At 43.0% G+C, this 15,158-nt stretch overlaps 1 protein-coding gene across 3 annotated transcripts in view; it reads right to left on the bottom strand.

Annotated features, from left to right (window-relative positions):
• Nucleotides 1-15,158, bottom strand: part of PRORP (protein only RNase P catalytic subunit) — an 85,988-nt gene that overhangs the window by 55,799 nt on the left and 15,031 nt on the right. For all 3 annotated transcript variants that reach the window (XM_065593270.1, XM_065593272.1, XM_065593271.1), the window contains exon 5: nt 6,833-6,940. In XM_065593270.1, coding sequence (XP_065449342.1) covers nt 6,833-6,940 — 108 coding nt within the window. The remainder of the gene's footprint in view (nt 1-6,832; nt 6,941-15,158) is intronic.

Genomic DNA, 15,158 nt, shown 5'->3' with positions numbered 1-15,158 from the left:
ATTGAGGTAGTCCAGGTGTAAGGGGGATGGAGCTCATCAGGGTGGTGGTTCAAGAGCAGGGTGGTCGGAGTGCAGGAGTAGGGGTCCAGATGCAGGGGTGAGGGGCTCAGTGAGAGTCCAGAAGCAGAGTGTCTGGGGCTCGGCAGGGGGGTCTGGGTGCAGGGGGACTTTGGATGCAAGGGAGGTGGGGCTTTTCTACAGTATCAAAGAGCTTCTCAAGTACATCAGGGCTGTGTAGCAAGAATCCTAGTGGCCCTTGTTGGGGTCTTCTCTTCCACTATCCTCAAGCATGGATAGACTCAACTTACAGTAGATTTCATTTACTGTTAAAAAATTATCATTCCAATTACAGTAGGAAATCTTTATCATAAAGGAGAGTCTTGCAACATGCCCTAAAAGTGTCAGATTCTGAGAGCTCGTTCCACATCTTTGAACACACTCTGTGGTGACTCCCACACACTTCATCCTAGTCTTTGTGGGTGGGACTGTTCCCAGGGAGCACAGCTTTCTCGGTGAGTCTTGTATAGAGATGTGGTCACTGATGTATCTGAGTTCTGACAAACTGATAGCTTTGAAGATCAGGCTAAAACCCTGAATGGAATGAAAATGGGCTGGGAGCCAAAGGAGGGATCAGAGCCCAGCTTTCTGGCCGTGTTCCCTACTGAGGAAGCAGGCTGCTGTATTCTGAATAAGCTGAGTGTGTGCATTGCTACCACAGTTAGTCAAGTACAATCAGCTACAGTAACCCGGCAAGAAGGTGACGAATGCATGGATTACTGTGGCCAGATCCTCATCTGAGAGGAAGGGGATGGAAGGTGGCATTCTTCACAATTCTTGCAGGAATAGAAGAGGAGAGAGTAGAACTGCACAGTACTTGTCAGAGCTTGAATTACTGGGGGCATAGGCGCCGATTCCATGGGGGCTAGAGCACCCACAGGGAAAAATTAGTGGAGCACCCACCGACAGCCAAGCTCCCCTCCCCCCCCCACCTCCTCCTCCGCCTCCCCACTCCTCCGCCTAGCTCCCAGCACTTCCCGCCCGGCCACCACCAAACAGCTGTTTGGCGGCATAGCAAGCTCCGGAAGGGAGGGGAAGGAGCGAGAACGTGGCACGCTCAGGGGAGGAGGCGGGGCCGGGGCGGGGATTTGGGAAAGGAGTCGGAATAGGGGCAGGGAGGGGTTGGGGTGGGGCCTCATGGAAGGGGTGGAGTCAGGGAAGGGCCAGAGGCGGGAGAGGGGAGGGTCGAGCACCCACCGGCACGAGCAGAAGTCGGTGCCTATGACTGGGGGGAGGGTCAACTAAGCGGGCCAGGCCCACTTACTACTTTTAGGGGTTATTTCACTTCTGTCTTATGGCTCCCTTCTCATTACTGTTTAAATTAAAGCAAGTCACTTGCCATTCAGGGTCCCCCTACTTTTTCCCCATAATCTGAGCACTGGCTCTTGTCATAAAATGCCATGTTTACAACCCAAGAACAATCCTTTTCCATGACATTCTCCCACAAGGGAAATTTGAAAATGTGAAGGAAGAGAATGTGATTGTTCAGTGACTGGCATAATCCTGCAGTGAATCTGAACACTCAGGGTATAAATTCACTACAGTTGGCCCATGCTATAGCCCAGGTGCTGGCCCTAACCCCTGCTTCTGTTCATACAGAAAAACCTCTAACCTGGGCTTCAAGGCACTTTAAAGGCTGGGCTAGCAGACACAGCTGAGGGTATAAGCTTAAGCTCAGGCTTTGCTTGAGCCTGGGCTGTCAACCTTCCTACTTTGCAGTGCTGTTAGTCTGACATGCTATCCCACAATCCTCGACTAATAAGACTATAGCAGTAGGGATATACACCTCTACACCGATATAATGCGACCCGATATAACACGAATTCAAATATAACGCAGTAAAGCAGTGCTCTGGGCGGGAGGGGGGCTGCGCACTCCGGCGGATCAAAGCAAGTTCGATACCACGTTACAGGTGAAACTGTGTTATAAGATTTTTTTGGCTCCTGAGGACAGTGTTATATCGGGGTTGAGGTGTAATACCAACCACCAGACAAGGACGGTGATAGAGACTGTAAAATGCTCAGGGAGATTAGAGAGGCTATTAAAATAAAAAACTCAATAATAATGGGGGATTTCAACTATCCCCATATTGACTGGGTACATATCACCTCAGGAAGGGATGCAGAGATAAAGTTTCTTGACACCTTAAAAGACTGCTTCTTGGAGCAGCTAGACCTGGAACCCCAAAGAGGAGAGGCAATTCTTGATTTAGTCCTAAGTGGAGCACAGGATCAGGTCCAAGAGGTGAATATAGTTGGACCGCTTGGTAATGGTGACCATAATATAATTAAATTTAACATTCCTGTGGTGGGAAAACATAACAGCAGCCCAACACTGTAGCGCTGAATTTCAGAAAGGGGAACTACACAAAAATGTGGAGGTTAGTTAAACAGAAATTAAAAGATACAGCACCAAAAGTAAAATCCCTGCAAGCTGCATGGAAACTTTTAAAAACATCGTAATAGAGGCTCAACTTAAATGTATACCCTAAATTAAAAAACATAGTAAGAGAACCAAAAAAGAGCCACCATAGCTAAACAACGAAGTAAAAGAAGCAGTGAGATGCAAAAAGGCATCCTTTAAAAAGTGAAGTTAAATCCTAGTGAGGAAGATAAAAAGGAGCATAAACTCTGGCAAATGAAGTGTAAAAATATAATTACGAAGGCCAAAAAATAATTTGAAGAACAGCTAGCCAAAGACTCAAAAAGTAATAGCAAAAAAAATTTAAGTACATCAGAAGCAGGAAGCCTGCTAAATAACCAGTGGGGCCACTGGACGATCAAGATGCTAAAGGAGCACTCAAGGATGATAAGGCCATTGCGGAGAAACTAAATGAATTCTTTGCACTGGTCTTCATGGTTGAGGATGTGAGGGAGATTCCCAAACCTGAGCCATTCTTTTTAGGTGACAAATCTGAGGAACTGTCCCAGACTGAAGTGTCATTAGAGAAGGTTTTGGAACAAATTGATAAACTAAACAGCAATAAGTCACCAGGACCAGATGGTATTCACCCAAGAGTTCTGAAGGAACTCAAATGTGAAATTGCAGGACTACTAACTGTCGTCTGTAACCTATCATTTAAATCAGCGTCTGTACCAAATAACTGGAGGATAGCTAATGTGACGCCAATTTTTTAAAAGGGCTCCAGCGGAGACCCCGGCAATTACAGGCTGGTAAGCCTGTCTTCAGTAGCGGGCAAACTGGTTGAAACTACAGTAAAGAACAAAATTGTCAGATACATAGATGAACATAATTTGTTGGGGAATCGTCAACATGGTTTTTGTAAAGGGAAATCATGCCTCACCAATTTACTGGAATTCTTTGAGGGGGTCAACAAGCATGTGGACAAGGGGGATCCGGTGGATATAGTGTATTTAGATTTTCAGATTTGACAGGGTCCCTCACCAAAGGCTATTAAGCAAAGTATGCAGTCATGGGATAAGAGGGAAGATACTCTCATGGATTAGTAACTGGTTAAAAGATAGGAAACAAAGGGAGGAATAAACAGTCAAGTTTTCAGAATGGAGAGAGGTAAATAGTGGTGTCCCCCAAGGGGTCTTTACTGGGTCCATTCCTATTCAACATATTCATAAATGATCTGGAAAAAGGAGTAAACAGTGAGGTGGCAAAATTTGCAGATCATAAGAAAACTACTCAAGGTAGTTAAGTTCCAGGCAGACTGCGAAGAGCTACAAAAGGATCTCTCAAAACTGGGTGACTGGGCAACAAAATGACAGATGAAATTCAATGTTGATAAATGCAAAGTAATGCACATTGGAAAACATAATCCCAACTATACATATAAAATGATGGGGTCTAATTAGCTGTTACCACTCAAGAAAGAGATCTTGGAGTCATTATCGATAGTTCTCTGAAAACATCCACTCAATGTGCAGCAGCAGTCAAAAAAGTGAACAGAATGTTAGGAATCATTAAGAAACGGATAGATAATAAGACAGAAAATATCATATTGCCTCTATAAATCCATGGTACGCCCACATCTTGAATACTGCGTGCAGATTTGGTCGCCCCATCTCAAAAAAGATATATTGGAATTTGAAAAGGTTCAGAAAAGGGCAACAAAAATGATTAAGGGTATGGAACGGCTTCCATACAAAGAGAGATGAATAAAACTGGGACTTTCCAGCCTAGAAAAAAAACGACTAAGGGGGGATATGATAGAGGTCTATAAAATCATGACTGGTGTGGAGAAAGTAAATAAGAAAGTATTATTTACTGCTTCTCATAACGCAAGAACTAGGGGTCACCAAATGAAATTTAATAGTCAGTAGGTTTAAAACAAACAAAAGGAAGTATTTTTTTCACACAACGCACAGTCAACTTGTGGAACTCTTTGCCATAGGATGTTGTGAAGGCCAAAACTACAACAGGGTTCAAAAAAGAACTAGTTAACTTCATGGAGTATAGATCCATCAATGGCTATTAGCCAGGGTGGGCAGGGATGGTGTCCCTAGCCTCTGTTTGCCAGAAGCTGGGAATGGGCGACAGGGGATGGATCACTTGATGAATACCTATTCTGTTCATTCCCTCTGGGGCACCAGGCATTGGCCACTGTCAGAAGTCAGGATTCTGGGCTAGATGGACATTTGGTCTGACCCAGTATGGCCGTTCTTATTGGAAAGGGAAGCCCTAGATCCACAGATAGGGAGGTATTCAAGTGGAAAGCTGGCCCCTCCATACTGCCTTGCTGGACCTCCCTGGCATCCTGACCCCTGAAGTCCCCCTCTGGCTACACAGCAGCAGCTGCAGAGGGAAGCAGTCCCCCTAATCCACTTCTTTCAGCTCCTATAAAGCAATTAGAACCCTGACTACGTAAAGTTCCGCCAGAGGACCTTCAGTGGAGTTCAGGAAGAATGCTAATGAACCAACACTGTCCCTTCTCTTCACTCCCCATCCTTCTCATACCCAAGATAGATTCACTGGAACTGGATCCCTATGCTTGAGGAAGTGGAAGATACAATCCTGAACTCTGTATTTAAAATAAACAAAAAACAAAACAAAAAATGTGCAGCACATAGTGCACGGGACTTTTCCGGGATAATCAACACTTCCTTCACTGAGTGTTCCCAAATAAACAACTTTTAAAACTTCCTGTTTTACTTTCTTAACTGGGAAAGTACCCCCATTCATGGGCTAGTAATTCCACCAACATCCTCATTGTCTTAAGCAATCTTACAAAACCTCCCTGTCTCAATTGCTTTTATCTCTAAATATGAAACTAATAGTACTTATCTGCAACGATATTTGAAAGGCACTTCACAAAAATTATCTTTTATTATAAATAGCGTGCAGCCTTACTTCCTTCAGTATCTAGCTCATTTTATAACTCAGCTTTACTTTCAAAACCGTGAGAGCTTAACATTTAACTTTAGAAGTAGTGCCAGCAGCTGAACTTTTTTTTTCAAAATTTTAAATATTTGCCTTACAAAGAATCTAAACTCGGGATCGGCAACCTTTGGTACGTGACCCGTCAGGGTAAAGTCCCCTGATGGGCCAGACCAAGGGATGTGCTGGCCACTGCTTCCCGCAGCCCCCATTGGCCTGGAGTGGCGAACCGCAGCCAGTGGAAGCTGCGATCGGCCGAACCTGCGGACTCGGCAGGTAAACAAACCAGTCCGGCCCGCCAGGAGGCTTACCCTGGCGGGCCATGTGCCAAAGGTTGCCGATCCCTGATCTAAACAGCTAAGAGCTCTCTATAATAGATATCACTAAAGCAAGATTACAGTCAACACTGAAGGGAATGAATGATCTGAGCTCTCACTGTAATACCAGAGCTTAAAAGCTGGTATAGACTCCCTAGTGTGGATGTCTTGTATGTCGACAAAAGGCATTTGTCTGTCGGTGTAGGAACACCTCCATTAGCATGGGCGGTGCATAATGGAGGCTGGGGGAGGCTAAGCCTCCCCAAACCTCAAGCCGCCAGGTGGGAAGGGGAAAAATCTCCCTCCACCACGGCACAGAGCTTTTCTGGTCTCGGGGCCACAGCGCGGGGGAGGGGGGAGACACGGCAGAGGGGGAAGAGGAGCAAGCAGGGGGTGGAGAAGAGCCTTGAGGGGGAAGGGAGAGGCGGAGTGGAGGTGGAATGGGGACGGGGCTGCAGGGGAAGGGATGAAACGAAAGAGGGGCTCCGGGCTCAGAGCTCCAGCCAGGGTCATGAGCTACACCGTGGCCCCGACCGAGCCCTCAGTGCCCTCTTCCCCATTGGGAGGGGGCTGAGAGCAGGGGTGGGGCCTCCATCAGAGGAGGCAGGGCTGTGGGAAACTTCACCTGCCACTCATGTCCACTAGCTATGCTGACAGAACAGCACTTATTCTGTTGGCCAGTTACCTCTACACTAGACATTTTGTCAGCATATCTATGTTGGTCAGGGATGCATTTTTTCATACCCCTTAATGACATAATTACGCCCAAGTGTAGATCAAGCCTGAGACTGTGAGAATCTTCAGGAAGTGAAAGAAAGTTCTTGTACAGGATATAGATTTAAACTGCCATCAAGTTCCCGTCTACACAAGGAAACTGACCAGCAGGGGTTCTCTTCTCTAGTGTTATGCATTACAATGATTATCTTCTCCTGACTGATTTGCATTAACATATTCAATATTCAAATTCAAAAGATTTCTCTAACATGTGCTACAAAAATGCTGCCAATCACTTGCAAGATAGGGTAAGTAATAAAACGAGGCACTGATTGCTTTATGCTCACTTAAGTGTACTGAAAAGTGAAACTCCTTATGAATAATTAACCCGCACTTACAGTTTGAGATTGGCTCCTTTTGTTAGAAACATTAGCAACATTGAGTCCATCTATCACAATATCATACGGAGGATGATTTTCCACAAAGTTTTGAAATTCTTTAAGTTCCTAGAAGGAGGAGAAAAGAAAAAAAGATTAAATTAACAGGATTTTTTTTTTTTTTTAGCTTTTTAAAAAAAGACCAAAAAAACCTAAACCTCTCACTTCACTATCGTCTCTTGCCTTTGATATCTTTAATGAAATATTTGCTGCAACAGCTTCAAGGGATGTTAACATTGTACTAGATGCTTTCCATTACATTTTTCTTTTCTTATGATTGAACAAACGCCACAGCTTCTGCCCCTCTTAAACTCACAGTATAAACTGAACATTTTTGACAAAAATAGGTAGGTCAGTCAAAATCTGACAGAAGCTTCAAAGCTGGGTACCGCTTTTTTATTTCATTTAAAAAGAAAATAGGAGACTTGGGTTCCATTCTCAGCTGTGCCATTGACCAGCTGCATAACCATGGGCAAGATACGTTGCCTCTCCGTGCTTCGGTTTCCCCATCAGCAAACTGGGAATAACACTATTTAGCTTCTTTAGTAAACAGATTTGAGATCTCTGAATGTAAAGCATTAAATAAGAGATTCTTGTTGATATATTTGCTTACTACTCTGGTTGTAAGGCATACACAAAGCTTTTAAAGCAGGTAAAATAGAGAACTTTGCTATGTCAGAAATGTCACCCAATGGCTGATCAAAGAGCATCTCTCCAACTCTCGTAGCCAAAGGGAAATCATAGTTGCATCAGACCAGTCTGAAGAGCTCTGTGTAAACTCAGAAGGTTTTCTCTCACCAACAGAAGATTGTCCAATAAAAGATATTACCTCATCCACCTTGTCTCTCACTAGTATCCTGTGGGACCAACATGGCTACAACAACACTGCATACAGGGATGAGTGGCATATAACATGAATAACAATAGATTTAAAATTTTTATTAAGATGATGTTTTAAAAAAAAAGTGAAAGGTACGGAGTTTAAGCATAGAAGTTTCTGATTATCAGGGAATAATGTACAGATTATCAAGGGCTGTGAAGTTCATTTTAAAATCGGGTGGCATAAGGAATAAATAATCTGCAATATCCCCGATTGGGGATAAAAGGTTGACAGGTCAAAGTACAGACATTGAGATATGAGGGTATGAAGTTCATATAATGGCTATGTTTAGGTGTGGAGTATAATGAGTGGATACGATGATGAGGATGGGTTGACCCTCATTTGGTGAGATTTAATGTTCAGTGAGTTTATGGTTCCAGTTCATATGGTCCAACGGACAAAGTCTCTCGGTCCCTTTCTTGTAGTCAAAGAGCGATGTCACTCCAGCTCACGCCTCCTGGTACTGTCGGTGGCCGGTAACGTGTTCAATGTAGATGTCCCTGGACCATCGGATGGTGTCTGAGACCATGAGGCGCCACGTGAGCCACACGTAGCGTCAACCGATCCTGCAGGTCCTCAGCACACGCTCGTTGCAGGGGTCCCAGGCACCCAGGGCTCCGATGATCAGGGTATCCATCTACATTTCATAGCCCGACGCTCTCAGGGTGTTGGCCAGGGAGGCGTACTTTTCCAGCTTATGAGCTCGGGCTTTGCAAAAGGCCGGGGTCCAGTTCTCAAAGGAGACCGTGACGTTGACGAGGATGATCTTTTTCTGGGCCTCGTCGGTGATGACAATCTCAGGTCGGAGCTGGCTGTCGGTACTAGGGATGGCGCAGTTCACGGAGATCTCCCCAGGCGTGGTGCGATGGCTTTCACCAGGCAGTTCTGGATGGCGTTATGGCGCAGCTGCCAGGCTCTGGAGTAGGGTTTGCAGCTGCACAGGTTAGCAAGCCATAGGACATGGCAGTTGCATAGATTAGGGGAGGCTTTGTACTAAATAGGGCTGTTTGAAACTAGGGAATGGCACAGCATTATCTTTGTGGAATGCTTTGTAGTTTTACCAGATTCATGCACTAGATCATGCAGCATCTGTAAGTAACACTGTCTACCACTCTATGTTGGCTAGGATGCTGTCAATGTGAAATCTAATCAGATTTTTAAAAGTAGCTTCAGACTATATGTGACCTGGAGTCCCCAGTGACGTTGTTTTGGGTTTTACAGTCACCCGTTTTGGGTTTTGTGGGGTGTTGTTTTTCTCTCTCGTGCTTTCTGAAAAATCCACACAAATAACTGAGGAAACTGACTGATTAGACAGGAAAACAGATACAGAAATTACTACACTCAAAAAGTTGTCAAATATAGAAAGAAAACTACGAAAATAGAGAAAAAATATTTTCCCTCTCATTGCTTTCAGTTACAGGTTACAGCTGAGATTATTGTAACAATAGCAAGTAAAACAATTTCAGACAAAAATGTGGCTTGGAAGTTGACAATGTCCCTTTCACCAACAAATGCAGTGTGCTAGAGTCAGCTTTCTTTTCTGCTGATGTGGAAAAAGAGAAACTCAGTTGAAATCAGTGGATTTACACATATTTTAGCCCAGTTTTTGAATTCGTGTTTAATGGCAAGCTTTTTGTAATGTAATCACTAGAAAATCCTCAGCAGATAGAGGCTTCTATATGTATTCAGTTCCTGGTATGTCATGCACTATTCTGAAATGTATTCCAAATTAGTCCCTGATAAACCTGAGCAATATACTGAAAACGTCAGCATCATCAGAGTGCATTTTAAACGTTCAGAAGAGAAATTACCTGACAACAAACATGCAGGGAAATCCCTCGGATTATGGATAATGAAAATATGTACTGCAGGTGTGTCTTCGAAAAGAACCCAATCAACTTGTGTGTCATCAATCTCCTCTAATTACCTCCTGCATATCTCCAACACAAAAGGAAAGTAGAACTAGCCACACAAGTATACTTTTGTTTCTTAGGAAACTGCTATATGATCTGTTACTAAGAACATACCTATGCAACTATTCTGGGTAGTATCCCCTGCAGTACACCCAAGAAACCATTTTCATGCCATTAATGGTATTATTAATAGTTCTTCTTGGGAGAAGTTATTTGGACATTTTAAAAGTTTTTGGGACATTTTATTAGGTGCCAATCCTCCTCCCACTGAAGTCAAAGGGAATTTTGCCACTTATATTTTATTGAAGACACCAAGGCATCCCTTTTCAAATTTTCCTTGAGACACTAATGCGCCTGCTGTCTGGCCAATACATTTGAGTTGAAGATTCATCATCCTTACACCATGATCACTAATTAAACCATTCAGGTGGTGAAGGCCAATGTTAAGATACAATATAACGCTGTCCTTGGGAGCCAAAATATCTTACCGTGTTATAGGTGAAACCGCATTATATCAAACTTGCTTTGATCCGCCGGAGTGCGCAGCCCCGCCCCCTCTGGAGCACTGCTTTACCGCGTTATATCCGAATTCATGTTATATTGGGTCGCGTTATATCGGGGTAGAGGTGTATTGGATTCCATGCTGATTGAGATTAACAGGGTAAACTAACTCCTGACATTAACAATTTTAACATCTGACCACTTTCCAATCTCCCTTTTTTGGGAAAGGTCATAGAGCGGGTTGCAGCCAGAAAACTATGAGAGTTTTGGGAGTCCTCAAATTTGCATGAGCTCTATCAGATATAGGCTTGAGCATGAGACAACAATTGTGCTGGTGGCATTAGTTGATTATTTCCTCCTAGAAACTGACAATTAAAAAGTGTTCAGGCTGATTCTTTTACATCTATTAGCAGCCTTTTACACTATGGATCAGAAGCTGTTGTTGATGTGTATGGAAAAAGCTTCTTCCTAAGAGGTGTCACTGGAGGATTGGTTATTAGAGAAACATGGACTGCAATGTGCTCCATATGCTGATGAAACCCAGCTCTTTGTTTCTATCAAGTCTGATCCAGATGGTGCAGTGGAACAAATTACCTAGTGCCTACACAAACTTGGTTAGTTCCCGTGATTCATTTTGAATAAGACTGAGATGATGTTGGTGGGTTGGGGAAAGCAGCCAGAAGAGCTAGTGAAGTGCCACTGTCAGAGGTAATATGACCACCACTTGTAACATTGGTGTATAATCTAAGTATTTTATTACAACCTGGGCTGTTCCTGGATGCCAAAGCACTTTTTTCCATCTGCACCTAGTTAGAAAAGTGAAACATTTACACTCCAATCTGGACTTTGCCATAATTAATCTCATCTCTGACCCTTGACAAACAATATAATGTTCTCTACATGGTGCTGCACTTTGAAGCAACGGAATCACAGAAATGTAGGAATGGAAGGGACCTTGAGAGGTTATCATGTCCAGTTTCCTGCACTGAGGCAGGACCAAGTAAACTAGACCATCCCTCGCAGATGCTGGTCCAACCTGTTCTTGAAAACCTCCAGGGACAGGGATTCCAAATCCCCTTGGAAGCCTATTCCAGAGCTTAACTAGCCTCATAGTTAGAAAGCTTTTCCTAATATCTAACACTAAGTCTCTCTCTTGCTGCAGATTAAGCCCCATTACTTCTTGTCCTACCATCAGTAGACATGGAGAATAATTGATCACCATCCTGTACATAACAGCACTTAGCATATTTGAGGACTGTTATCAGGCCCCTCCTCAATCTTTTTTTTCCTCAAGACTAAATATACCTAATATTTTTTAGCTTTTCCTCACAGGTCAGGTTTTCTAAACCTTTTATAATTTTTGTTGTTCTCCTCTGGACTCTCCTAAATTTGTCCACATCTTTCCTAAACTGTGGGCCCAGAACTGGACACAGTAGGCAAAGGCTTCACCAGTGCTGAGTAGAACGGGACGATTACCTCCCATGTCTTACAGACATTCAAGTTAATACACTCCAGAATGATAGCAGCCTTTGTTACAATAGCATCACATAGTGGCTCATATTCAATTTATGATCCACCATAACCCCAAGGTCCTTTTCAGCAGTACAACCTCTCTGCCAGTTATTCCCCATTTTGTAGTTGTAGATTTGATTTTTCCTTCCTAACTGAAGTACTTTGCACTTATCTTTACTGAATTTCACCTTGGTGAATTCAGACCAATTCTCCAATTTGTCAAGGTGCTTAAATCCTGCTCTCAAAGTGCTTACAACCCCTTTCAACTTGGTATCATCTGCAAATTTTATGAGCATACTCTTCACTCCATTATCCAAATCATTAATGAAAATATTGAATAGAACTGGATCCAGGACTGACCATGTGGGATACCACTGGATACGCCCTCCCAGTTTGACAGTGAACCATTGATAAATACTCTTTGAGTATAGTCTTTCAACCAATTGTGCACCCATGTCATAGTAAATACATCACGACCACATTTCCATAGTTTGCTTATGAGAATCTAGTGTGAAACCTTACTAAAAATCAAGATACACTGCTACCTCAATATAACGCGACCTGATATAACACGAATTCGGATATAACGCGATAAAGCAGTGCTCCGGGGGGCGGGGCCGCGCACTCCGGTGGATCAAAGCAAGTTCAATATAACGTGGTTTCACCTATAATGCAGTAAGATTTTTTGGCTCCCGAGGACAGCGTTATATCGAGGTAGGGGTGTATATCATGTTTTCTGCTTCCCCCTATTCACTAGGCGAGTAACCCTGTCAAAGAAGGGAATTAGGTTGGTTTGGCATGATTTTTTCTTGACAAATCCACACTGGCTATTTCTTATAATTGTATTATCCTCTAGGTGCTTACAAATTGATTGTTTAAGTTTGATTATTCCAGTATCTTTCCATCATGTGAAAACTAAAGTTACTATGTAATATGCAGGCCAGCTTATTAAGTGGAGTTACCCATTGGAAGCACATTACACAAAAGGTTCAGGGTCTGAACTAGGTGCCAATAGGTTTAAGGGTGGAATTAAGAAAATATTGTCATTAACCTATACAGTTCTAAATTGTTTGGTAACTGGATGATAATCAGGAGGATGTGATTTTTAAGGGTCCAACCTCTCACAACCTGCTAGAGTGAGAAGTGCTTTGTCAGAGCTATCACAAACAAGTTTCCTGAAAAGTTTTTCAAGCTCTGGTTATTGACCAATAATTGGAAAGAAGATAGTATGAACTCTGATTTTGATCATAAAAAGAAAGAAAAAAGAGCACACTAAGCTATTGCAGAGCATAACACACTCATTTGGCTAAAAAAACCCTGCAGAGCCATACCGAGCTATCACTATAGCTTCAAATTCAGTCAATAATTTCCTACTTATGGCAACTAATACGAATAACAGGGTTTCATGTGTTAACTGTATAACAACTCAAAAGACAGATAAGCATGCCCGCATACTCGGAGTGTTAACATTTCTAATACCAACTACAAGGTGAACTGAACTGTACAGCACACACGCCAGCACCACTGAGGTCAATCATCTTTCATACAAACTTTATTCTAGTATGTTTCATAGCTTAAATAAATAGGATTACAGAGAATTAATAGAAAAGGAATACATCAAAATATATAGATGAGACCAAAAACAGCAATAACAATACTTGGCCCTGATATAGCTCTTTTCCACCATAGATCTCGGAGTGCTTTATAAAAATTGGTAGGTGTCATTATGCCCATCAGACAGATGGGAAAAACTGAGGCACAGAAAGATAAGTGGACTTCTCGAAGATCACAAAAAGTTAACAGCAGAACCAGAACAAAACCGAGTTTTCCTGCCTCCCAGGCCTGTGTTCTATTCTCTGGACTTGTCTGAGATTCATAAGAAGACAATAAGTCACTGAGGTGGTATGATACAGGATGGCAGTTCAATATGTCTTGACAATTAAAAAAGGAGGGAGTATTTGCACCAGTAATACCAAGATTGGGAGAAGGTCAGAGAAGAGCAGTTGTGGATGAGCAAAGGGTACAAACAGCAAAGGGGAATAAAGAAAGATAGAAAAGGTGAATAAAGCAGATTGGAGTTACTCCAGAGTGTATTTTACAAGCAAGGGCTATTTTCACTATACCAACACTTGTACTCAATACTTAAAGCCAGCAGACTATTTTTTAAACTGAGAATATAGTCTCTAATTCTTTCTCCACAATGATGTATGCCTGTCCCTAAAGACTCAGTTCAATATGGTATAGATGCTTTGCAAGTGGTCCTAAAGTGGCATGTTACTTTGGGGGACCCGGGGAAGATACAGAAGATCATTATAACTGCAGGGAAGATGACAAATGCATTCACAGTGAACTCTAGATTGAAGTCAGTATGAAGTAAGAAGTGCCCGACTTTAGGCAGGGATAAGCCATCCCAACAACTGCAGAGGACTCTAGTGCAAAACAAACAAACTAAAAATAAACCCATAGTCTTTCCATTTCCTCCCTTGCCTATCAATCCTCTCACCCATCGCTAGCAACTAGGGACACACAAAGATCCTCTGGTTCCTTAGGGGGCAGCAGTTTCAGGGAGAACCAGGCAAAGAACCACATATAGGGACCAGGTGCCCCAAACCCTCCCCCAAACAGAGGAAAATTCTGGAAATTCTGCATGGCCTGATTTCCCCTCCTCTCCACAAAGGAGGAAGCAGATGGGACAGCTATGCAGCTTAAACTTCCAAATGAGAGCTAGTAGTGGACCAACCCATCCAAGAATGGCCACAAAAAGTTGTACAAGTGCACACACAGACATGTATGACATGAATGTTGTGTTTGAGGGATATTGAGGATTAGGATTTCGACACATCAAGATTTTAAGTGTCAGGATATGTCTGGATTTTGATCAGGGCCTACTCAGACTACGGTAATGAAAAGATGATCAACCTGCAATTCTCTGTGGTATTCCCTCTATTAGCCAATTGTAAGTACAACTGGCAGGCCTTCACCACTATAGAAAATTCAATGGAACAGATTTTCAACTAGCAGACAACAGATGAAGATAATACTAACACAACAATGGTTCCCAATGCAGATTATAGTACCGGTATCGGGGCTAGTTCAAGCAAATCTGGGGCCTAGCACACTATTCAATTAGGTCCCCCACTGTTAGGGGGTAGTTCAATGTGTGATCTGCTCTCCCTCTCCTACATACTCCAAATGGTTCTGCCAGCCAGCTGGGTAGGTAATGGAAATAGGCAATAGGGAATATGGCTCTAACTGCTGTGCATTCATGGAGAAATGGAAGAAGGTTACCAACTAAACCAAACTAGAGGCTGAACTGTGATAATAGAATCAGAGGGTTAGAAAAGGGTCATCTAGTCTAACCCCCAACAATTTTTTATTCCCCATTTCCCAGGCCTGCTTAGGGATATCCTTCCTCCCAAGGAATAGCACTGGGCCCCATCAGTAGTTCCACTGACTCCAGTGGGAACACTCATGGTGTAAG

Source organism: Chrysemys picta, chromosome 4 (assembly GCF_011386835.1).
Source record: "Chrysemys picta bellii isolate R12L10 chromosome 4, ASM1138683v2, whole genome shotgun sequence".
NCBI lineage: Eukaryota > Metazoa > Chordata > Testudines > Emydidae > Chrysemys > Chrysemys picta.
Note: the sequence above shows the minus strand (reverse complement) of the source record. Positions and strands in the feature narration are given on the sequence as shown.